The sequence below is a fragment of the Diadema antillarum genome, unplaced genomic scaffold (genome assembly GCF_040938485.1).
Source record: "Diadema antillarum isolate AM-2024a unplaced genomic scaffold, OU_Dant_1.0 seq00001282_RagTag, whole genome shotgun sequence".
Lineage (NCBI taxonomy): Eukaryota > Metazoa > Echinodermata > Echinoidea > Diadematoida > Diadematidae > Diadema > Diadema antillarum.
In genome coordinates, this window is record NW_027272062.1 from 218,762 (window position 1) to 245,596 (window position 26,835).

At 38.3% G+C, this 26,835-nt stretch overlaps 1 protein-coding gene across 1 annotated transcript in view; it reads left to right on the forward strand.

The window, feature by feature from the left end:
• The first annotated feature begins 5,582 nt into the window (after positions 1–5,582).
• LOC139745648 (calpain-5-like) overlaps positions 5,583–26,835 on the forward strand; it is a 48,025-nt gene continuing 26,772 nt past the window's right edge. Inside the window, exons 1-5 of the mRNA XM_071656046.1 lie at positions 5,583–5,671; positions 14,036–14,222; positions 18,876–19,007; positions 23,463–23,671; positions 25,122–25,314. Coding sequence (XP_071512147.1) covers positions 14,049–14,222; positions 18,876–19,007; positions 23,463–23,671; positions 25,122–25,314 — 708 coding nt within the window. The 5' untranslated portion in view covers positions 5,583–5,671; positions 14,036–14,048. The remainder of the gene's footprint in view (positions 5,672–14,035; positions 14,223–18,875; positions 19,008–23,462; positions 23,672–25,121; positions 25,315–26,835) is intronic.

Below are 26,835 nucleotides of genomic sequence, written 5' to 3' on the forward strand. Positions count from 1 at the left end.
TTGGCAACCACTGAAACAGCTCAAAATACATAAAAGTATAGTCTGTTTGACAAAACAAAGTCTTTTAAAGTACTTTGTAGGCAATGTAAGGTGATGATGACACCCCATAATCAAGGATAACTGCCTGCATTTATGTATTCATCTTATGAAGAACTGATCAACACTGCAAGATTTATTTTTGAAAAAAAAACCCAAAGGCCATGATTTTCAAAAGTATCCCTTTGAGAAGCTTTATAACCCTTGAATGTGTAATTTCCCATATGATGTAGGGGTAAATATCATCAAAAACACGTTTATGATGTTACAAAATCAAATAAGAAATATGACCTCCACTATAGGGCTCACTCCTGTAAATAAAATGGAATGTCCCAGACCCCTTCACAAATTCGTACCATGAAGATACCTAAATAAATGAAGAAAAAATTGATTAAAAATCGTTAATGCAGTTTGGCATAAAACTGAATAGCTGCAGATATTGAGTATGGATTCCTCCACAAACTGCATTTTGGTTTCAAGATGAAAGCTTTTCTCATGGAATTTGAAGGGACTATTTCATTGGTTACGTGTACGGAAAAAAGGTGATTTTTTGAGTGACAAAAACTCGTAGTCTGGCTTTGCGGACCCTTGGACAGAGTTTGAGCAGAAGAATCTGCCTTGCAACTTTTGATGGATGACAGGGTATAGCTCACTTATTCAGGTTAGTGAAGATGAAACACCTCATTTCTTCCAGCTATTTTATACAGAATTTTTTGAAATTTGAATTTTAACACACGTCTCTATGGGGAATTATTTACCCGTGTGAGCCCTATAGTAAAACTTGTCTTAGAGCCACCACCTGCCTATAGCGGCCACCAGACGTATGCGATTTTAGAGAGAAGTGTATATGCTGGAATTTAGACCCATCTCCAAATGCACCCCCCCCCCCCCCCTCGCACGATCCTCGTGTCCGGCATCTCTGAAATATGACATTAAACTTGAAACTACACTAAGTACAGTCATCAATGTCTTTATAGCACCAACCTAGCTCTATCTCATTAAAAAGAATTTTTATGAAAACAAAGTTCGGGACATGGAGGTGCCCAACCCACCCCAAAAAAGAAAAAAAAAGCAAAAGCAAAAAGAGGGGGCTAAACAAATTGAGAATCCCATTTATAGTGCTTCCTGACAAGTTTTAAGAAAATCTGGCAACGATTTTATCAAGAAAATGTAACTGGTGAAGATTCATGCGCAGTTTTGATATTTATGGAGTTTATCTACAATCTTTATACACAATATCTGTGAAGTAGAATTATGATTTGCACATTTCTCAGCAAAATTTAACATTTGCACATTCATTTGAAATTTGCACATTTCCCGGCTCCTCACACCGTGAAACAGTGTACAGCACCTCCAGCTTTTACTCCGATCCGTGCGGTTTACGCATTGGCATAGAGATGTTCTTAGTATTTATATCTCCATGGGTGTATGCAAGGGGGGGTCGGGAGGGTCGTACGAGCCCCCCCCCCCCCCCTAATTTTCAAAAGGTCCACTTTTTGTAAAAAGACATTTTTGTTTTTCGAGGGCTTTTTACCCTATAATAACAGGGGAAAAAAAAGTGACCAGGTGGTGTTCCAGCAAATTGTCAAAAACCTCGAAAATTTTGTAACTTAGTTTTAATATGCCATACCTTATTTCTAAACCGCACTGCCATGCCAAAAAAAGGTCACTTTTGTATGCACCAAATGGCCCCATTTTAAGATATAAAATTCAAAAACTCTCTGCCGTGGGAGGGGGAACACCCCCCTCCCACACCCTCCCCCGGCTCGGTCGCTCCGCTCTCTCGCAAAAAAAAAAAGGTCCAAAAATTTTGATTACGACCCCCCCCCCCCCCAGAAAAAATCCTGGATACACCCCTGGGGGGCATTTCATGAAGCATTTTGTCAGATATTTCGTCTGACAAAATGTTAAAAGCTACTGAAATCCTTGCATCTGATTGGTTGAGAGCAAATTTGTCCGACAAATTGTCGGACAAAAATGCTTCATGAAATGCCCCCCTGGGGGGCATTTCATGAAGCATTTTGTCAGATATTTCGTCTGACAAAATGTTAAAAGCTACTGAAATCCTTGCATCTGATTGGCTGAGAGCAAATTTGTCCGACAAGTTGTCGGACAAGATGCTTCATGAAATGCCCCCCAGGGGGGCATTTCATGAAGCAATTTGTCAGATATTTCGTCTGACAAACTGTTAAAAGCTACTGAAATCCTTGCTTCTGATTGGCTGAAAGCAAATTTTGTCCGACAAGTTGTCGGACAAAATGCTTCATGAAATGCCCCTCTGATCTCTATGTGCAGTGGTGAGCTGGTACCATAGAGATGTATACTAAGAACACTAGAGGGCGGACTCCGTAAAATCCCTGTGACCGATAGAAGGAGGCGTTCGCCATTTTGGTCCGGGCAAATTTCGACTAGCGACCGTACCGATAACGTGTAGCGCTAGCGGAGCATGCAGGGAGATCGACGACGGGATGCAACGGCAGTAGGCTAGCATCTATGCCAAGGTCTCCATCGGAGTTTGGAAATCGAAAAATGTTCTTAAATTCGCAAATTCTACTTAAAGTAGCATAGATCTATGTTGCAAAATGCCTGGTTCATGTGCTGCTTTTGGATGTAGAAACAGGACAAAAGAAGGGGAGCGGAGTTTCCTTTCACAAGTAACTAAAATTACATTTATAGTGTGTGTTTCAATAAACAGATTGATTCAAGGCAAAAAAAAAAGAAGGAAAAAGAAAAGAAAAGGTCTTGCAAAATTCGTCAGGGGCACTCCGCCCTCCCTCAGCTATTCTCGATCTATTGCTACTATAATATAGATAGCTATTAATACAGTACATAACTATATGCAAGGTCGGCGGAACGGGGGAGGGGGCATTTGCCCCATTTAAAAAAAAACAAAAAACTCCCCTTTTTAAGTTAAAAAAGTGCTCATTTCTAAGTGCCCTATTTGGCCCTTGAGCCCCCCCCCCCCCAAAAAAAAAAAAAAAAAAATCGTTCCTCCACCCTTTGCTATACCAGCAGTTAATTTCACAGTGTGAGAAAAGCTCAGAATACGTAATATATGCCTGGTGACAGGACATATGCTCCGGCATTGATATCTTTCTGAAAATAGAATTACCATCATGGGTCTGATTGGGCTTTTGGTTCTTGTAAGAAAGGCAGGGTGAGGATTAGGATTAGGGTCACCGTGGGTGTTATGATTTGGGTTAGGGTTTATGTAAGCTTCAACATTAGCATTTCGAGCTTGAACATCAATATGTCATGGAACCAATATGCCTACACGTATACTTATAAAAATGATTTATTTCATTTCCACCACCACCAGAAAAAAAAAGAAATACAATGAAACACTCGTATACACAGATAGGACTATAGAATGCAGTCCCCTCATACAGAAAAAAAAAATATAACTGCAAAAAAAATAAAAAATACAAAAATTGACGCAGTATACTGTATCACAAGGGGCATCCGGCAGTCTAGAGACCAAGAGAACCCTTTGTATTGCATGGACCATGGTCGTGTTGGTCGGCTTGAAAGTATTACCTCGTTGAGAATAAAGTATTTTTTTTTTCATTTTCTTTACCACTCATAATAAGAGATTGCTAGCAACTTAAATTTTTGAGTTGTTTCCTTCTCTCATCTCCGACCCCCTCATCTTTTTGCTGAAAGGCAATACGTGTTTGAGCGCTTGTTGTATACGTGTTCACGTGTCCACCACTACTGAGCTTGCCCGGACGCGATGCTTGTTTTTGCCCGGACAAAGATGGCGCGCGGCCTCTTCATCTCGGCACACGAGCACTGCGTACGCGCCACACGCAGTCCGCGCTCTAGTATATTATTATACTAATGATGCACAGGATAGAGTGTGTTAGTGAAGGTGCGGCGCGCTCGAGAGTATTGACAATGGTGCGACATGCACGAGGCGCAGCCGAGTGCATGTTTGCAACCGTTGTCAATACTCGAGAGTGAGCCGCACCTTCACTAACGCCACGAAATAATCCTGTGCATCATTAGTTTTATAAAATGGGTCGAAAACTAACAGCATTATTCACGTACCTTTGTGGGTCAATACCAGTCAGCTACATGTAGCACTCGCTCAAAAGTCAAGATGTCCGAAGATGTTCGTCCCAAACATTTACGCACGTCGCACTCGGAAATCCCGCACATAAGTACTGTACGTACATAAGAGTATACGTACGCCACGTACTGTTATGCACAAGAAAGGCCGCCGGCTGTTGTGGCAGCCCGCGGCCCGAACTAGAAGTTGTTTACAGGATTGACAGCGCGTATAGTAGCGCGTGACGCACTTGTAACAACTGATTGAGTGCGCACTGCTAGTGTAAAACATTGTGACGTACGTCAGGCCAGGGAGGTGGAAGAGAGACTCTTCTTAGTGCTTACCTGAAGAAAATAATGCACGCACACGTGACTCATTTCAGCGCTTCCAATTGGCTACATTCTTGAACCCATTTTATAATATATTATAACATCTCTATGGCTGGTACACTCACGCACATTATTATTAGAAACCTAAAAACCTATGCGCTGTGTGTGGCTGCATGCAGTGCCGTATATTAAGAGAGTCTGGCCAACTCGGTTTTTGGCTTACGTGTTTTGAAGCCTGTGATTGGTCAAAAGCTGGTCCCGTGATCTACAGGCGCCATGTCGTTACTGAAGTGCGCTCATACGCAATGCCCATTGTTAAAGGACAAGTTCACCTTCATAAACACAAGGATTGAGAGAATGTAGCAATATTAGTAGAACACATCATTGAAATTTTGAGGAAAATCAGACAATCCGTTCAAAAGTTATGAATTTTTGAAGTTTTTGTGCAGTACCCGCTGGATGAGAAGACTACTGCAGTGTATGAATAACTTAGATGTCACATGCGTACAACAATATAAGGAAAATATAAAGAGAATTTCACAAAATTCCATCTTTTGAAAAAAGTACACATTCCCCTGCCTCGTTACCGACAAATGTTATGGGTAATATTATTCCCCCTGCCTTTAGAAAGAGGCAAGTCAAGTGCTCTTTTATTATGCGAAAAAAGTGAAAATATGTTGAATTCTCTTTTACATTTTCTTTATACAGTTGTACGCATATGACTCACAAGCTGTAGTAGTCTCCTCATCCAGCGGTTCCAACACAAAAATTAAAAAAAATCATAACTTTTGCATCGATTGTCCAATTTTCCTCAAACTTTCACTGATGTGCTCTACTATTATTGTTGCATTTTCTCAATCCTTATGTTTATGAAGGTGAACTTGTCCTTTAACTGCCCCTTATTTGGCTTGGTTATTTTGTTACGTCTGAGCGTACACGCTTATCCTGTGACGCGTAATACGCGCGGTAACGACATGGCGTCCAAATTAGCAGTTGGCCAGACTCTCTTAATACACGGCACTGGCTGCATGCATGACGCGCGCTGTGCGCGCTCTCTATCGCCCCCACACGTCACACTGATGATACAAGCGGTTCGTTCGACCGTAGCTCGTCCGTCCCTAGAGCCTGCATGCGTGCGTACGAAAACGTTGACAGTGGAGAGAGGAGAAAGAGGAAAGTGGTCCTAGGATCAAGGAGTGCTTTGCAGCCTAAGCATAGTCACTGAGAAGACTTTCAGGACACTGTAAATTGTAAGGTAAGAGCATGCTCCACCGGAAACTTATGAAGAGCATTGTTTTCTGCATTTTTTTTATAGTTTTGTCGCTGTGAAACTTGGAGTCCAATCAGTAGATTTCGAGTACGACCAAACGTGAACGGCGTTTCGCTCCACAGCGTCGGTCTGTTCTCTCCGTGAGGTGCAGCGCCTCGTAGCGTCGGTGCTGCGGGCGCTGGTCTGGGCGGGGTGTGGCATTCAACCAGCTGTGCTTATTATTCTTGAGCAGTGGTTGTCTTTCCAGCACTTTGTTGCTGTGGCTGTGGCACTCAATGTCATCTCTTCTACACAGGACGTATTACAACAGTCGAGTCCTGTAAATTGACTGCAATAGTGGTATGCTACTCAATATAATATCATTCTCTCTTCAGCTCACAGGAAATACAGAGAAAACAGGTACCAAATAAACAAAGACTAGTCTAGACCAGCACTCACTCAGCAGAATGTATTGTTATATTTCCGAACATCCAAGTCACTGATAATAATAGTGATATTGATATTAAAGTTACTAGTAAATTAGGCCTAAGACTCTTAGGCCTAATTTACTAGTAACTTATCAATATCACTATTAAAATCAGTCACTTGGATGTTCGGAATACATTATAGGGCCTAGGTAGCCTACTATTTCAGCAATGTAACGTTAGAGTTGTCGATTTGTGGAATAGACATCTAACAGTTAGATCTAGACTAACATTTAGAGTTCTATGTCTGCGTCTAGGCCTAGGCCTACATGTAATCATAGATCTGACGTTAATAGTCTTCCTGAATGTGTCATCCCAGCAAAACCACCTAGTGGCTAGTTGTAAATGTAAGTTAGTTTCAAGAGTAGATAGAAGACAAATATGGTAAGTACCGTCCAACACATCAACACTCTGTTTTTTCTGTCAGTAGAAACTTAGAATATCTCAAAATTAATAGCCTTAAATTTTACTCACAATAGTCACATGTCAAGAAAATACTCTGAAGAAGCGCACTTTAAAAATGCAATTTGCGGTTCAAGCTGCAACTTCAAGATCAAGATGAATGCTTCAAATGCGTAGGGTGTACTCACTGTGCCGTGGTTTTGAAACCAACAGCAACACCCCCATCTTCCTATTCCAGTAAAGTGCTGCGCTCAAAATTAAATGGTCGAGGATGAGCTCTGTCCTTTCCCTATTCACTTTTAATACAGGAAACTGCGCCCTGGGGTTTCCATACAGGTGTACATTCAACTTGACAAGTTCTCAGACGAAATTTTAATCTAACAGACAATATCCTACATTATGGTTGGATTAAACGTAAAAATATTGAAAATAAAGTACACACAATGTTTGTATTGAAGTTGTTGACATTGTAACACAACTGAACAAGTGAAGTAGTTCTTGTGAACTTATCCATGAAAATAGATTATGAAAACCCTCTTGTCTTGGCTCTGTCATCATTAATTTTGTGGAGTTACAGATTGGAAGTTAATCTGTCGTAGATTCTGCAAACAGAGTTGATAGGATTTAGACAGTAGATCTTATTAATTTAATGCCTACTCGTGTAGCCGAGTGACATGTACTTGGATGATCTGGAAATCTGAATTTGACATAAATGTAAAATTTATGTGTATGATTACATCTGTGGTTAGCTGACTAGGGGTCTAGATCTAACAGTTCGGTTCTAGATGATAATATTGATATGTACGTGTAGGTCTAAATAATAGAACTTTTCTAGACTTTGCTTCTAGATCTGTGGTTCTACAGTCTAATGTTCTCAGACACTTTTCAGATCATAATTAAAGAATCAAGCTCCTGCATCACATGGCAGTAGATCAGAGCTCTTTACTACTGTTGGCCTACAGTACATGCGTACCATGTAACATTGCCACATAGTGTGTAGATGTCTGTACTGTGCAGTGGCGGTCATACAAAATATAAATGTATGGTTCAGCTGCAGCCTGTGCGTATAATATTTACAGAAGTCTAGCCATTCTAGACTAGGCCATCCATGAATATATCCACACTATTCCAATTTAATTTGCATTTAAAATTCTGATTTAAAGTTTTAAGTCCATGAAAAGGAGACTATCTGTACAATATTTCCTTGATATAACGCATTGACTATTATACAGTGAAGAATTGTGGTTACACTACAAAGAAAAATTCAATGTATTTTTTAACTTCTAGGGTAAGAAATGCATAAAGCACTTGACTTTAAATATCTCCTTCAGAAAGCAGTCGGAATAACATTGTAAATCATCCTTCAATAACATTTAAAAAAAAATAGAATCAGGACATTGGGTTGTACACTTTTCAGTAAAATATAAGCTCATTATTATTTTTTTTAGAATTCTCATATTTTCTTAAAATCATCATTCATGCACAATATTTCCGAAACTGCTGTATAGTCTTCAAATCGCGGAATGGCTGCATTGCAACTTTTTTTTAACCTATTATACAGATTTTTACCTATATTGTCACTTTGAACAGATTGTGAGGTTTTCAGCACACTTTACTGAAGTGCATATTGTTGCATTTAATCCATATTAGGGTTTCATTCCTTTTTAAGTTTTCATTTTGATCTGGATGTGATGGAGCCTACCATTTTCTGTTTGATTTTATTAATAGAAAAAAAAATTGAAAATCATGTAGTGGTGTGTGTGTGTACTAAATTATCAACAAATGTACACTCTGCATATATATCCTCGAGGATTTAGACGGCTATACCCGGATCATGCTGGCGATGATGTGGGGAGTTTTGGACTCTGAAATCAATTTCTTAGTCTCCAGTAACTACTGTTACTTCCATGTGGGTGATTCACAATTCAGTGATTGGCAATGCAGTTTTCAAAATTACATTACATCATTTTCAGGTGTACTGTCAGTATACAACCATGGTTTGTCTTCAACTTTGTACAACCTTTGAAGTCATAGTAATAGGGTCTTACAAACAGTAAATTCACCTACTAGGGAAAGCAGTAGGCCTACTATAAAACGAAGAATGTTCGTGTGCATTTCAATTTCGCCCATTTTGCGAGAGCCAAGATTCGCGAAATTAAAATGCACGTACGTGAAAGTTCTTGTCTAAACTATACACATTGAATGTTAGAGGCAACTCGTGATAATTTCATGCCGCGAAAAAGGCCGTCAGCTTCAATTGCGAAAATTTAGTGCCGTGAAAATATCATGTTTTACAGTTATATGCTGTCTATCTATGTGACCTGAAAAAACAACAACAAACAAACAAGAATTTGAAAGAGATACAAGGGAGATCAAATGATACATGTACACACAAACAAACAAACTGAACAAAAACAATGAAATAAGGCCAAAAAACAACAACAACAACAACAACAAAACAGAAATAAGACATTTCTGTGTTTGTGAATTTCCAGTGTCAGGGATACTCTTGGTATGCTGTGAAGATTCCCAGTTTATTGTCTAAACTGGACAGATGAGAATCTTTTTAAATTGTGTAGGAGTGGTGGGAGGTCCTGTATACTTGCAGTCCACACTGGTATGATCACATTCCTCAAAGCCTGTCAGGTGAATCCCCCATGCTGGCATAGTCTCTTCAAACAGACCCAATAAACTGTTGAGTTTTTTTATATGCTACAGTATTCTTTTGCCTTGTAAAACCAGAGACATTAAAGCCTGGCAGTGCAGTGATGTGCAGACATTGCTGTCAAGATTCCCATACGTAGGATACAGTTGAACCTCTCGTATCCGGACAAGTCGGGACCGGGGCTCATCCGGATAAGGGATTTGGCCGGATATGGGAGACTCAATGCTTTATACACACTATACATACACATGTACTGATGTAGCCCATTGTAGTACCACATGTAGTAATGTGTATACTGCAACCTTTTCATTGTTACACTCAGTAACAGACCCCAAAATAGAGGTTTGTGTTTGCAAGAATGAAATCATTTTCTTTTATAAATTCTTGGGATGATTTACCTAAATGATTAATTAAGAAATTATGTATCAAGTATACATGTAATTCATGTGTGTTTGTGTAGGAGTTCTCATGGAGTTGGGAATCCCCCTTTCCTCCCGTAAAAAAAATATTTAAAAAAGAAAATCACGGCGAGATTGCGTCCGTACAATTATGTATAATAGAGAGATCCGGATAAAGGGAGGCCGGATAATAGAGGTTCAACTGTACTGTGTTGCATGCAGAAGCATACAATTTTTGTAGTGTACGAACTACACTGTATTAATAGTTCCTATATTCAAAAATTAATGTTTGTTAAATTTATGTAATTAGAGCTATTGTGTACATTCTAGCCAACCCCAGCAGTGTAGCCCCTACCCACTTCTGCCCTACCTGTGGGAGAGGCTTTCTTGCCCAGATTGGCCTCATCAGCCACCTCCGAACCCATCGAGCCAATTGATGTCATTGGTCATCCTCGAGAACGAGGGACGAACACACACACACACATTAGTAGGTCTATAGAGTGTACATTATGTACAGTGTACCGGTTTATGATACTTCATTTAATTTATGTGTCCACATGTACAAGTATGTAATACAATTTTCATGTTTGTCTCTTGCTTGTACAGATGTACACTGTACCTTGTATACAGTGTACATGTACATGCAATAAAATCTCTTGAGACATGTACAAATACTGTAGTATAATATGCATTGTTCATTTGATTAGATTAGTTGGTACATCTGTGTGTTCAGTAAGTTTCTCTCCATACTTGAACTGTGTATGAACACAGTTTTGTGTTGAAGTACCAGGTACAATGTACTGTGCCACACCTCAAGTACATACAATGTATATGATTGTTTGGAGAGTAACAAAAATGTCACACTTTGTTGCAGTATGAAATGTGCCAGTACTACATGTATGCTGCATCTACACGTAAAAGCATTACACACTGTCTGTGCTAAAATTGATGTGGGTGTTTGGGATACAACTATTTTTTATCGAATCTGCAAAATCAGTCTTGTTTTGATGGTCTGTGTGCCAGTTTATTCTCTAGATACTGGTACTGTACGTGGGAGGCTACATTGTACACAACTCAATTGTACGCCTCATGATCAAACTTTGTCTGGACTGGAGAATGAAGACTATACCCTAGATTTTAATAGGTATGCTGCGTTCATCCCCTCGGGACACACGTATACAATGTATGCAAACACCCACATGTCACACACACACACACACACACACACACACATCTGGGGCCCATTGCATAAAAGTTACAATTATAGTAACTTTGCCATCCAATGGTAACTTCCATGGAATTCTTGATTTTGATTGGCTGTTGAGTATTGTTGCCATGGTAGTTACCATTGGATGGCAAAGTTACCATAATTGTAACTTTTATGCAACGGGCTTCTGAGCTCCAAATTTCTGTGATTTTCAGACTTTTGCACTGGAACATGTATAAAATTGGTCATACTGGGTACTGAGTGTAATAAAGAATTAGTGACTGCATGTGATAGAGAATAAAAATACAGTGGCCACTGCTCCGGGAGGGGTCAGGAGACAAGTTTTACTCCCGTCAAAGTGGTGCTCCAGCTTTTATTCAAGTGGTGGCTGGTATGCTTTTGCAAACCACACAACATGAAACCTATACAAGTTGTATACTTGTGGACATTATGTGCATACTAAACCAAACCACTGATGGGGAAAGGGGGGGGGGGATGTTAATTTTGGGAGTCCCAATGCATGTACTAGTGTTTCCAAAATTCTTATTGTAGATACTGTATTTGTAGTGTACAACATACCGAACTTTGTACATTACATGTATGATTACAATGTACAAGCTGAGGACAGGCTTCACTGTATGTTACAAAATTTGATGTTGTACAGCTGTAGTCACTGCTTATTAAAATGTAATGATATCCTCTGTCACCCTAACAATGTTTCAACCCGTTGAGGATGAGTCCTGAGTACAATGTAAAAAGTATAAATATAAAAAGTAATTTTCCATTTTGGGTCAACTGCGCTTTTAGAAAACCCTGAACAGTGTAGGGCAAGTCCAAGATAACACGCGCGTTACGTATGGGACATTCAGAGACTTTTATGACCTGAAAAATAGTGTTAATGGCTTTTGACCATATTAAACTTTATCATGGTGATTGATATCTAGGAGAAGTATGATCATGCAAAAAATGGAGAAAAATGACCTTCACATTTATATTCTAGAAGAGAAAATATGTGCCGTTACGTATGGGACCAGAAAATTTTTGTTTTTTTGAACATTTTTTTCAACCTCAAAACTCTCTGAAAGTATTTCATTCTACAACTTGTAACTCACTGTGATGAAAGTCACAACACTCAAGATTATCACAGGTAAGTTTCATGTCATTAGGTAAAAAGTTCTAATTACAGGTTCTAATTAAAGACAGACATGACGTGTTACGTATGGGACAGTTACGTATGGGACAGTTTGTCCCCCATTCATTTAGTGTGTGAAGAACCATGTTTATGGGTATTTTGCATAATTATTGAAGTAAAATCAGTTGAAACTACTCAAATACTGATCCAGATTGTCAAGGAAACAATATTTCCCAAATATTCACCATCCTAATCATATTCAATCATATTTTTATATTTTTATGGCCAACCTGAGTATGCATGCCCTTTGTCCCCCATTCGTTTAGTGTGTGGAAAGACATGTTTATGGGTATTTTGCAAAATAATTTTGCAAAATACCCATAAACAAATTTTTGCATAATTATTGGAATGGAATCAGTTGACACTACTCAAATACTGATCCAGATTGACAAGGGAACAATATTCCCCAAATATTTACCATCATAATCATATTTAATCATATTCTATATTTTTATGACCAACCTGAGTATGTATGCCCTATTTTTATCAGGATAGTTACTACTGAAAACTTGAATAGTTGAAGGTGTTTACTTCCATTGATGAAGGGCAGTTTGCCATTTCGTTTCAGTAAAAAACAACTTGACACAAGAAATATTAATTTTTATAAATAAGCAATACCTGCTGCGTGGAACCCCAGTGATCGAGTAGATTACCCATGAATTTTGTCGTGGCTATTATTGAAACCTGAATAAGGACAATTTGTGTATCACTTGCAATAAAAAAAAATCATTTTACTTTATATTCTGTTTAAATATTTATATCACAACCATTTCAACTTGGATCTCCATCACTAAACTTTGAATTCCTCTAGTCTTAGGATTGTATGCTCTTTAGTAATTCATATAATTAGTTTCCAATCATCTCATTAAAAGTTGAAAACTGAATCCCCATTTCTACAAAAAAAAAACTATACCATCCCTTTAATGCTGATTTTTCATTGTGTATTTTGCCATTTTCCCCTCCCCCTTTCTGAAAATTGTTCAGTCAAGAACATGTATTGTTTAAAGTGTCTATAACTCAAAAAGTAGCTACAATGTTGGGATGCTTTCTTCAGGATGATTGACCATTTGTGCACTGAGAGACCTTCCCAGCTAGCTACATGCATTCACATGCATTATGTATGAGGATGTCCCATACGTAACGCATTTGTCCCATACGTAACATTATTTCAATGCCTAATAAAAAATATTCCTTTTACTGTTTTTTCTTTTTTCTATGGTATTTAATTTCTCTAAACAATAAATTAGAACTTTCCAAAAGGGCATTAATATAACCTTAGCAATTTCAGAAAAAACCTAAAAAAATGACCTCAATTTGTTACGTATGGGACATGTCATGATAGGACACGAGCTAATTTGCATAATCATTTGCATAATCCCTAAATTTTCATACCAAGTTAAACTATTTGATGAACTTCTTATGTCCACATATTAATCAAATATCATTTGCTTTCCTTTGAATTAATATAAATTTTTATAAATGTCCCATACGTAACGCTGTGTTTCACATTTATGCAAATGAAGCCCTTGAAATTTGCATAAATTTATGTAATATAATTTTTTCCTCCATGGAAATCAAAACTTCAACTCATAAGCTTCAAAATGATACCAAACATGTCAATATTGAGCAAAGATGAAATTTTGCCTTCTGAGGGGACCTTATCTTGGACTTGCCCTGTACCAAATGTCACCCATAGAAATCCTGACTTGTCTACAATGTACACTGTATACATTTACTTCAATCCATATTTGTTCTACACCCTTACTTTATAAAATACATTGTACATGTAGTTGGGAAGAAAGGAGCATGCTCATAGATTCTGGGCAATGATAATGATTTATACAGGATATGCTTTGTCCTTGCTCTACTTCTGAATGGTGCATACAGTGTGCTTTTCTATCTATCACCTTCTTTGCTTGTTAATCTATTTTTTTTTTTAACTAACTAATTTTTGTTTTCATTGAATGGTTTTCTGTCATTTTTCTTTGAAATGTCTGTTTTTATCATTGTCCATTATACAGTTATCACTCAATCATGGGTCTCTTTGGCAACAATGTTGTGGCTTTCAAGGGCCAGAACTATGATCAGCTGCGAAAGACTGCCCAGTCTAGCGGGACCTTGTTTGAGGACCCAGAATTCCTTGCTGCTGACTCGTCCCTCTTCCACAAGCGAACGTCACCGGGCCGCATCGAGTGGAAGCGACCTGGGGTAAGAAATCCTGTTTTGCAGTGCAAGGCTTATGAAAAATAGCCATGGTATCCTTTCCTCATTTTATATGCGAAGTTGACAATCGGATCTGTAAAATACGTATGGTGTACCTCTCGATGAGCCATGAAGAAGGAATTAAATAAAATAAGGTGAAGGGATGTATACATGTACACATGTACACTACAGATGTATCTGCATGGAATATCTTTCACATTTGTGTGGATGAATATTGAAAAACACAGTTATCATGGAAGGATACTCTACACCTGCTTCATTCACATGTAACGTATCCCCCCCCCCCCCCTGGAAAAATAAATAAATAAAAGTAAATGAATAAATAAATAAATAAATAAATAAAAATAAATAAGAATTAAAAACATACAAACTTACAGTGCAACTCTCCGCATTGATAACTTTAAAAGTGAATCAATCCAAATACAAGTTCAGGGTATGAAACTAAACTTATTACCCACATCTTGCAGAAAACCCCATCCGAATTGCTTCAGTGGTCAAAGAGAAATACAAGTTTTGTAGAGCATGTCAATAATTCCTTCCCTCCAAGTTCTGTCTATTGTGTTCACACATAATGCAGTTCCAAGAGCATCCAAGTGCTAAACTTGGAAGAATCAGACCCAAACATGCTTTACAACAATCCACATTTCTTTGTGAAATTAAAGCCCAGGGTTTTTTTGTTTTTTGTTTGTTTGTTTGGTTTTTTTTTTGCAAAATATAGCTCAGATGTTATTCTATTCCTTAAAGGCCCTGATGTACAATTGTATTGCTAGCATTTAGACAGTTTAATCAGATTGGAAGTTATCAATGTAAAAATCAGTATTGTAATTTTTGGGGTACATATTGATAGAGACTGGGGTATCTGTAATGTTTCAATATTTACATCTTTCTTGAAGTCACTACCCATTGTCTATAATTTAAAGAATGTGTTTCATGGGGACCTTTTTTTTCTCAACACCCGCTCCCCCCCCCTCCCCCCCCCCCCCCCCCCCCCCCCCCCGTAAAAAAACATACCAAATACAAAGTACCTTGCCAGCATCTGTTTCATTCATCAGATGCCATGAGAAATGATGTCGACAGCAACCGTGCTGGCTGTGTCATTATTTTCTCATCTTCTCTTCGTGATCATCCCCAGTAATAGAAGGAACCCTTTTTTTGATCAGCATGTCTCCACTGTAGGCAAACGTCCAGAATTGTTCTCTGACATATTATAAAGTCTGTCCAAGTCCACAGGCTCACTATCAAAGTTTTCCCTTGTGGACCTCAAACAGAAAAGATTCACTTCATAGTAAATTACTGACTCATCTACAGTACTCTGAAAATGTGCCGTGTCTACACAATTCTTGGCAGTATCACAGATGCTGTGTGTACCCTATATATTATTAATATGTATCGGTACTCTTTTTTTCTTTTTTTTTTAGAAAGCAATCGCTGATATTTAAAGAAAAGAGGGGTAAAATATGAATTCATAGTATCTGAAAACTTCTTAAATTGCATCCATTTGGAGGCCATTCATGAGACGGGAAACTCTGTTGTGGTGTATGGAGTTATCGTGTATAACACCTACAAACTGTACACATGATCATCAGAGTGAAGTAAAACCTTTCCAGTGATGATACCTCGCTTGTAAAAACATAACAAGGAATATTCTTGTAGTATTATGACTAATATATCCCATACTTTCTATTTTTCTCTGTTTATAAACAGCTTTTATAAAAAAAAATCTCAACTTGACAAGAATGGAATAGTCAAATTGTTTTGCAAATTTATGCTTCGGATGTATCATGCTTGTGGAGATGAATTTTTCGCATTGTACCACGATACTATTAAGCTTGGTTTCATGCAGAATGCAATCGTCACTGTTGGCCCTCAGGACAAGACATCCAGCTGTGGATATATTCTTCAAACATGTGTCTGCAACACATGTATACAACATGTGTCTGTAATCACCACTAAATGTGCAGATTGCTTTTAGATGCATGGGACACGTCCAATGTACTGTATGATCAAATACCATCTGTGTGTGCGACCTACAAGATGCGGAGCTTTGTATTCGAGTCTGTCATCAATGCATTGTTGACATGCTCACTGACTGTATCTATCAGGTCTCGTTAATTATTAATGAGATGGCATGCTAAATGTCTGAGCAGCAAGCTCAGCAAACAGTTGAGTACTTTATAAAGCACTCAATCACAAGCAACTGACTCGTTACTATACCAAGTGTATTTTGTATTCATCCTTTATCCCGTATTATACAGTAAACTTATTACATTTTGTACCTCATAGTGTAAACAAAAACTGTAGCCCTTTTCCCATTATATGTGCTTTATTTTCCTGTAAAAGTGCCAGACATTTACTCTGAAATCACATCAAGAAGGATATAAAGTCGGTCACCTTTATATCTAGTCTTTATATACATGTACAAGTAACCCGCTGTAGCTCTCGTACAGTACATGTAGCTCTTTGATAGAGTATACTGTATGAAAAAAAAAAGACAAAAGGCTATGGTCAAGGTGTGTATTCTACGTGATTGCAAAGAAAGAGTTTGAGTATAATTTGAGCAGTCATGTGAACTTTTTGTTTGGGCAGATCTAGATAATGTATAAAAATTTGCATGTTTGTTCAATGTGGTTGCATGTACAACATGTGTAGGTGTACTGTACATTGTTATGACAGATTTTGTATCAAATACGACTGTATATACACAGTATACCTTCCTGGCATGAATTTTAAACAAAAACAGAAACAAAACAAAACAAAATGAAAATTTGTTACTGCAACTGATTGCATGCCACACCTTGAAAACTTGTCAAAATGCCTATAGCCAAGGAAATGGATTGTGCATTCTGTCCTTCAGAAATTGATCATGCATAGGGCATGCCATCTTGAGCCTGGAGCCATTCATTATCAATGAACCACGAACTTTCATGCCATGAAATGATGAAGAGGAGATGGGTTTGATATTCAAGAGTATTATAAAAGATACCTTTGTGTGTGCCTGTGAGTGTGTTGTTATACTGTGCATGTACACAGTGTACATGCATCATTTGTGTGTGAGTGTTTGTAGGTGTACACAGTGCATTGCACAGAGGTACTGTATACGCTATATATTTCGCGGGGGTTTTATTTTCGCGAATTTCGCGAGTCGGGAGCTATTCGCGAAATTAACAACACGCGAAAATATTACCTTCCAAAATGAATCCCTTGCCTTGATGATACGAACATTTCAGTACTAGAATACCATGTCACGGCTTACCGAACAGACAATACTGGCTAAGCTTGTTTACGCACGTCCACGTTTACGTACGGATACTGAGAGCCAATCCATTATCGCAAGGGGACCACTCGTCACAAATCTAGCGCGATGGACTTAACCACTTCAAAAATGTTGAATTCTAACTTACTAGTTCGCAGAGTTTGGCAAGTTTTTTTCATGCAGTGTATAACTAGTATCATTCTTATATGCTAGTAAGTTGAAAATTCACACTTTCTTTGCCACTTCATATTTTCTCTGGTCCCCCAATCGCGAATTTAACCACTCGCAAAAATGTGTGACATCGGCAATTCGCGAAAATTTATGTACGCGAAAATTATAGCGTATACAGTATACTTTGCAGCTTGACTGTGTATTAAAGGAAGAAAAAAAACAGTGTACTATGTACAAAAATGTACATTGTAGAATATTTGTAGGCTATTTTAAATACAGGCCTGAATAATGGGGTTGCTTACAAATGTATATAGTTTTTCACGTACTGTAAAAGTGGATATTTTCGCGCGACTAATTTTTCGCGCTTGGCCGGGTAAGAAGAGTTTCGCGTGTTTTTAATTCCGCGGAATCAAGACATCACGTACAGGAACATATGGCAAGTAAAAATATTCGCGTGCTTTTATTTTCGCGCTAGTTTCTGGTTGCGCGAAATGCGCGAAAATTTCAACACCGCGAAAATTTCCACTTTTACAGTATAAACACTGTCACTACCACCCAATAATTTTGGTACCGGTAGTGATAGACGGAGGAACAATGTCGGGGAAATGATATTTATAGTGTACAAACTATGTACATTTGTATACAATGTGCCATAAGTAATTTGTTTGTGTGTGAATTTGTGTTTGGTACATGTGTACATGTGTTTGGGACAGTGTATATTGTACAATATTATGCAAAATGTATGACTAAGCATTTAGGAGAGAAAATATAGTTTCAAGCATTTTTATTGTTTTTTTTTGGGGGGGGGGAATTATGTACTGTACAGTTTCCATGCATGACAGTACAGGGTACATGCAGTGGGAGATGTTCTGTAAACATTTTGTCTGTGAATTAGCAATCTTTACACTTTCATTTAAGGAACTTTATCAAAAATACATACAAGTTTAGAAGGAATTGGATAGAATTTAAATGGTGTACTTGTATGTAAAGTATTCCTGCTTTGCATTAAAATTTTACTCAGCAATGATAATGTTTGTTTTGATTACAGACTGACATTTGTAGACCTGTACTCATACACTACATTGTAGGTGTCGATTTCACACTTTGTTGTTGTTATTTGTTGTATTCAGAAATGCGTGCCCCTTCTTTTGCATGTACTCTCATCTCATCTTGCTTGAATCTTATCCTGGCAAATTGAACTTTCGTCCCTGCAGGAATTGTGTTCCAACCCTCATCTCGTGGTGGATGGTACAAAGAGTGGAGATGTAACCCAGGGTCAGCTGGGAAACTGCTGGTTTGTTGCCGCAACTGCCAATCTTGCTCAGGAGAAAGAGTTGTGGGAGAAGGTATGTATGGCTTTATATTGCAAAGGTCTACTTTACCATAAAGTTTGCTTGTGACTACATTAGAGAGCTTTCAATTTGCGGCGTGGAAGTTTGAGACGACGATTGCGGTAGACGTTCTCCTCTCCCTTGCGTCGTGCTGAAAAGTCGCTTTCGATTACGCTGGGATGCAAGGTACAAGTGTATCTCGAAGGGCGCATGGAGTAGCTCTCCGTGTCATAAATTGAGGCGACGTAAAAAAAGCCCAGAACTCGTGGTGAAAAACTCAGACGACGCAAGCTGTTAATAGATCAACTTGACGCGCGTTTTTGCGCATGCTCAGAATCTTTTTTTTTCCCTCTGAATCTCCCCATCGCGAAAATCTAAAGCTCCTTACCATCTCCAAGGGCCATTTATAAACCTCTTCGGCAGACCACAGTGAAGAAAATGAATTTAGATATGAGTGTGCAGTCCTTCTTGTACGATTGTATGCATGATATTGAAAAAGTATGTGATAATCTAATAAATATTTGTACTTTCCATATTTATAGCCTTGAGAATATACTGCAACCAAGTTTAAAGATTGATCGTCATTCTTCTTCTTCTTTTTTTAATATGATGACACATAATTTGTTTAGATGCAAATTGCGTTGCTTTGAAAGTGTGAAATTCTAATGTTACATCAAAAGAGGAAAGTAAAAAATCCTAGTGGATTTGAACTGACAAAGAAGTACATGTGTACGTGATGAACATTTTAGATCCTGGGCATACTACTGTGTATCAATACTGCAACACATTATATTCTGTTCTTCTTGTTGTTGTTGTTGTTTGTTTTTTCAAAGAAACCGCTTCCTGGCAATGAACAGTAGGGACTACAGACTTTTGGTAGCAAGGAGTGCAATTTCAGATACTGTTGTACTTGGAGTGGTTTATAATGTCTCTATGGCTGAAGAATTAGTTTTGCTGTGAATGTGCAACTTTTAATAGCCTTCATATAAAAGCTGCACCCTCTCTCATAAGGGTGAACATCCCCTGCCGGCAGGGTTGAAGGAAGTGACTCAGACGTGTGCCGAGCGTCTTTGCTCTGAAAACTGTTGGGTCAGTCGGGCCACTATCATCCGCTATCAGAATACTGTACAAAATCATATTTGAGAGTAAACACACTTCACCTATTTATTTATCGAGGACTCTGGCCCTCCTTTGCCAAACACTTAGTAGTCATTAAGAAAGTTTTAAAAGAAATGACACATACAGCAAGTTGTACCCTTTTTTTGGTTGTTTTTCAGTAATCTTTATTTGTATAACTTCACAATAACATAAGCATTCATCTTGAATACGGTATCCACAATATGCAATCGATAATGTGTGATTGAAAAATGAATCAAACACACTCTCACACACACACACACACACACACACACAAATGAATATAAATATTGATCAATGATATACACTTTATTGATATCAGGCCTCGAAATAGGATTTTGGAGGGGCAAGGCCATTTAGAAAAGGGCACTTTTTCCAAGAGGCCCGCCATTAAAGGGCACTTTAAAGGTCAGTCAGAGGGGCACCAAGGCCACATTGGAAAATTATTTATACGTGATGTGAATGCCCCATAGAGCTGTATGCTATCAACCGTGCTGCTACACTCCAGCAGCGCACGCATGCATAAGATCTCTCCGCAGCAGACGACGTTAGGCAGTAGGCCATATGCAATACGATGTAGGTTCTGTAATACAGTACGTTCTCAACGCATATGCCGCGCTCGCTTTGGAGCACTTCCGGCGCCAATTTGCTTGAGCATGCGGGCATGCAATGCAGAGCGAGAGAGATGGCAATGCTCGCAGCCGTCCGACAGGCCTGGTATTTTTTAGCATGGCTTGCGACCACTTGCTCCGGCCCGCCGCTGCCTAGCTAGTAACTCTATGGCCGCTGCGCTGCGGAGGCATTCGGGACGGTAAAAGCCGGTCGGGCGTACATGTACGTACATGTCGTCTCGTATCTCGGAAAGATACTTTGAGTTTGAATCAGATATATTGGGACGCGAGTGAACTGAAGGTATGATATTTGAGATCGGGAAAGTTGTTCAAGCTTATTAAAGTGTAGACTTTGAGAAAGGGCATATTATACGTCATAAATAATAACTTTCATTCTAAAAGAGCACCACGGCCACAAGAAAAAGGGCACATTTTTTTTTTGCCGTAACTTTGATCAAGGAAAAAAAGGCATTGCGGCCAACGAGAGGGGCACCGACGGCCATGGCCCCATGGAAGACCAGCTTAGAATAGCATAGCTGAATATAGGCTATCCAGCCATCTTCTCAGATGGAAAATGAACAAACAAACAAACCAAAATGTTCATCTCTCTGTGATGCACTGCCATTATGAATTGAATAGTACATACATGTACACCATGTATGTGTCGGCACACCTTCCGATAGAGGGGGAAAAAAAATCTTCAATGGATCCTTGCACATACTGTACAGTACAACTATCTACAGTGGATGATTTTGTTTACTTAACCCCAAATTTTACATGACGCTATTCTGTTATGTTATGCAGACCCATGGGCCTAAAAGGAAGATAAATGAATAGAATATCATTGTCAAATCTCTCATTTAGATTACAGCACTGTTTACATGCAAATAACATTACAAAGGGGGGGGGGGTGGAAAGACCCCCGAGGAATAATGCAAAGGAGCAGTGCTCATGAAAAGTCAAGTTGCCATACTATCAGTGCTCAGTATGAGAACATTTTCATAAACCCAGTCATTACCACACTCTGGCAATGAGTTGCATTTAATAGCATATGATTGATGACACAGTAAGAAGCTGTAATTTGTTAGTGGATCAGTTGAAATACCAGAGTATTCTTTTTCCTTTGTTCTTTCTTGTTCGTGCCTTTCTGGTTCATCTTTTTCGTCCCACCAACTTTCAAACCCTTTTTATCTGATTCTCGCTCTAAAGTCTTCCTTACAATTTCCCAAGTCTCCTATCCTCCTGTCTCCATTTTATAGTTAATAACGAAACCTCAACTTCCCGCTTACCACTTTCTTCATCTGTCACTATTTGCTTTCTTTACACTCTTCCTACTTTACATGATCATGTGACTTCCCCCTTCACTCTCTTTCTAGATTCTTTTTTCACAAAACCACAGTCCTTTTTTTAAGGACTACACAGGCATGGTACATGTATAACAATTTGCTGCATCTGCGTTAATAAACAGTATTAAAAAATGTGATGTAAATTGTACAGCAGAATACTATGGAATAGATGCAAACTAGACTACTGTATATTGAACTGAAGTATGAAGTAAAGGGAATTATCAAACAGATTTAATCTTTTAACAAGGGTGAACAAAATTGAAGATACTGACTGAATATGGAGATTTTGTATTAAGATACAAATGAAATACAAAGTTTAATATTTGATGACCAACCACAGAAGTATTGAGATTACACGACTGAGTTATTCAACACAATAAAAAACAAAAACAAACAAACAAACAAGCAGCGCTTGATACATGAGAAGAAACAAGTGTACCACAGAATACAAGATATCTTTATACAACAGAGACCTATGAGAAACCACTTTTCAAAACATGCTTTCGTATGTTTTTTTAGTAATAGTTTGTTTGCTTTCAGTGTATGTACAATAGTGTATAAAGCATTCTCACTTCAATTTCTGTATTTTGTGAAGACAAATGAACTCATGAGATGAAGTTCCTTCCTTCCTGTACAATATATTAGTACCCTTGACTATCACATGTACATGTAGGCATATTATTTCGATATTCTTCTGGTATCAAATTTCTCACTACCCTCGTAAATTGTATTCAGGTGCTTGGCTGCTGTATTTTGCATACAATGTTACTTTACAATGTATGTAGGCCCTACAGTGCACTCCAGTTAAATAAATGGGATTATAGCCAAATTTCATTTCAAGAAGTGAATTGTCAGCTCCAAAAATTACTACCTACATTGTATACTCTTTGTCTTTTATTTGGTCACTTCACATATTGCAGATCCCCAAATAATTGTCTAATACTGTAAAAGTGGATATTTTCGCGTGACTAATTTTTCGCGCTTGGCCGGGTCAGAAGAGTTTCGCATGTTTTTAATTCCGCGGAATCGAGACATCACTCACAGGAACATATGGCAAGCAAAAATATTCGCGTGCTTTTATTTTCGCGCTAGGTTCTGGTTGCGCAAAATGCACAACAATTTCCACTCTTACAGTACTCTGTTTTTAACAGTATTTGGTCAGCTAAAATGAACTTTCACTGACTGTTTACAAAAAAAAAAAAAAAAAAAAAAAAAAACTGCCTGTACGGAGGAATTCATTGTAAGAGAGTCTACATACATTCATGTACTGTATTCCAGCCTTCACTTCCTTTATACTTCCCACTTTTGTTGTATTTGTCGTCATTGTTTACCTTTTCATTCAAACTTCATGCCCTGTGGGTTACGTGTACATGTAGGTTGTCCCCAATGCTAAGGATCAAGACTGGGATGAGGAGAACAAGGAGAAGTATGCCGGCATCTTTCACTTCCGGTTTTGGCGCTTTGGGAAGTGGCAGGATGTGGTCATTGATGACCGCTTACCCTGCAACAACAACAAACTCATCTACACACATTCCGAGGAGGGAAACGAGTTCTGGAGTGCGCTGCTGGAAAAAGCATATGCCAAGTAAGCCATTATAGAGGAAATTGCTTGTCACATGAATTTAGTCTCTCTTTTTTTTCTTCTTTTTTTTCCATTCATTCCAAGTCAGTACAATGTCGGTGTACCCTGGCTGTATAGTTTGTATTGGGAGCTCTTTTTCAGATATGTTTCGGCCTCTGCCAGTTTGTATGACTGTGTTTGTTTTTGTAGGGGAACAAAATGTTTTGCTACGTATGTGTCCATCAGCAAGCCATACATGTACATGTAGTCTTTTCCTCTATACGCATCGCATGTTCACCCCACTTGTGGAAGAGCTCAATATACTCCTTAAAGTACACCTCATCCCGCTTCTTTCCGTGTAATGGTCCCCTGATATCCTTTACGTGATCCTTTTTATGACGTCATTGCTGGGTCATTACAGCCCTGTATTCAGTTGACATGATATCAATTTATAATTGTCATTTTTTAAAGAAGTTTAAAAAGGGATTTTTGAGATCTCTGATGGCAGTGACATCATAACCTAATCTGGTAGATATGCAGTTATGATAAAGATCCTTTTAATATGTCATGGAAGGCTGCCAAATTCAGGTATTCCCTTTTAATAGTTTTTAAAAGTCTATGTGAATAAAACGTGCATGTATGCTGTTCTTTTTGTTTGAATGTTGTCTTCTCATAAAATCAACTATGGTGTGAAGAGGTTTTTCTATCAAAGGTGTCAAGGTGTGTATCACATAACTTGTGCAATGCTTGTCTTCCAATATTCATAAAAGAACATTTGCAAAAGACAGAGATTAAGGTGAGCAGACATAGAGACTTTCTTCCAGCATGTGCTTTGATTTAATAGCTATAGCTGAGACTTGAAATCCTTCTGTGGGATGTTCTGTTTCTTCGGTGATGTTAAAGTATCTCTGAGTCACATGAACAGATGGCTGCTTTTGTCAGTTGGTTTAATACATTTTGGCCATATTGATGAGATACTTTTGAACACTCGTGAAAGGAATCACTGCTTCAAGGTGCTCTGGGCCCATGCTGAAGTGGCCATTATGATCCACATAATTATGAAGACCAAATCCTCAATCATCAGGTGAGAATGATAAGAGCATTACGTTGCCTCGAACACTATTGCCCCAATTCAGGAAGGTGGTACAATTGAAAACATGGTTTAAACCATGAACAAAGATCATAGTTTTTTATGGGGCGCCAAGTGTAGCATGGCTTATTCAGTTAGGTAATCAGTCATTTCATCGACAAAATATCTGATTTTGAAACGAAGTGGGCCATGCGACACTTGGCGCCCCAGAAAAAACTATGGTCTTTGTCCACATTGTACCACCTTTGTGAATTCAGGCCATTGACTTTTAATAGTCATGTGACAACTTAATGCCCTTATCACTCTCACCCGAGGATATTGTTGTATTTTCATTGATTGTAATTGTATATTGCTGAATGTTCTCCACTCATACGCATGTTGCAGGATCTCTGGTTGCTATGAGAACCTCGACGGTGGCAACACGGCCGACGCCCTGGTGGACTTCACAGGGGGCGTGGCTGAGCAGATCAATCTTCAGGAGGAGAGCTTTGTGGGTAATTTGGAGAAACATAAAGAGCTTCACGCACACATGAAGAAGTACAGCGAGAGGAGGTTTCTCATGAGTGCCTCTATCAAGGTACATTGTATGTCCTTGTGCCCGTTTCATTTTACTGCCATTTTTCAGGCCTGGTCAGACAATGTGAATTTCTTTTGAATACATTCCATGTGCCAATAAGAGTTTTGAAAATTTGATGCTAAAAGAATTTAATAATCTCCCATTGCAGATACATGTATTTGTTGAAAAAAATTAAAATCATGTTTCCTTTGCATTTGCAGGTGAAACAAAAGAAAATCTCAAAATAATGTCAGGAATGTACCACTTCATACAGCCACTAATTTTGTAATAGCGGGTTTTGTTCGAGACCATACAGACGAATAAAGCTCTTGATGAACTAGACATGGGTTGCGAACTCCTCAATGTCCCATAAAATATGGTGGGGGGGGGGGGAGGAGGAGGAGGAAATTATTGTGAAATATAATGCTTTGAGATTACAAATGACATACTTTCCAAATATACATTTGTAAAATGAAACTGATAACTTACATGTACAATTTTAGTACCAGCAATTTTACTCATTTATTGTGACAGAACTGTTTGCTCTAAGCTGTTTCAAACATGTGGAGCAAACGTGAACATACTGTCTAAGCTGTTGTTTTTGCAAGAGTTTAATTTTCACAAAATTTGCAAATTCAACAACATGCGCTAGGTTAATAGTGCATTATAACAGCCTTGGTGTCAATTTGCAAAAACAACATCTCGTGAATATGTCTGTCACAATATATGCGAAAGTAACAGCTTAAGCAGTAATAATGAATTACGGTGTACAATGTGTACCTCCGCTGGCATAGGGCGGACACAGAAGGCATCTCCAATGTCCAACTGCCTTCTTGCCGCGGGCGACCAAATGTTATCATGCCAGTATTAATAGACATACAAGTGTATTAGTAATCCAGCCATTAACCAATTGGTATTATTGATTGATTGATTGATTGATTGATTGATTGAATGATTGATTGAATGTTTTTGATAATAATGTCATTGCAGCCAAATGCCAAATTGTGACATTTTACACCAAATTAAATGAAACAAAATTAAGTTAGCTTCAAAAGCAATAAAAAGGTACACAAAAAACAAAAACAACAAAATATCAAAATGTAGTATGTACAAAAATATTATTGATGAAATTAAGTAGAATATATATGAATTCCTCTGTTAAATATGAAATATCAGAGCTAGGAAACTGTGTTGTTGTTTTTTTTTGTGTGTGTGTATGTACCACTCTCCAAACATATGTGAGAATTAACCCATTGAGGACGGGCTGATTTTGCTACAACACGCATTTCCCACAGACACCTGCCCGAGTATACTCGGGACTCGTCTTTAACGGGTTAATAGCAATGAACTGCAGATAAGATAAAACATACACCTGTATGTGACTTATTTCGGCTGCAGACCAAATCTGGGCATGAGCTGTCCAGTTTCTCAGTCTTGATTCCTTCAAACCTTCTGAAACTGTACATTGTATTTCTTATCTCAGATTGGGCCATATATTTGCCCATCACTCGAGGTTATCCTGTGGCCCGTTGCATAAAACTT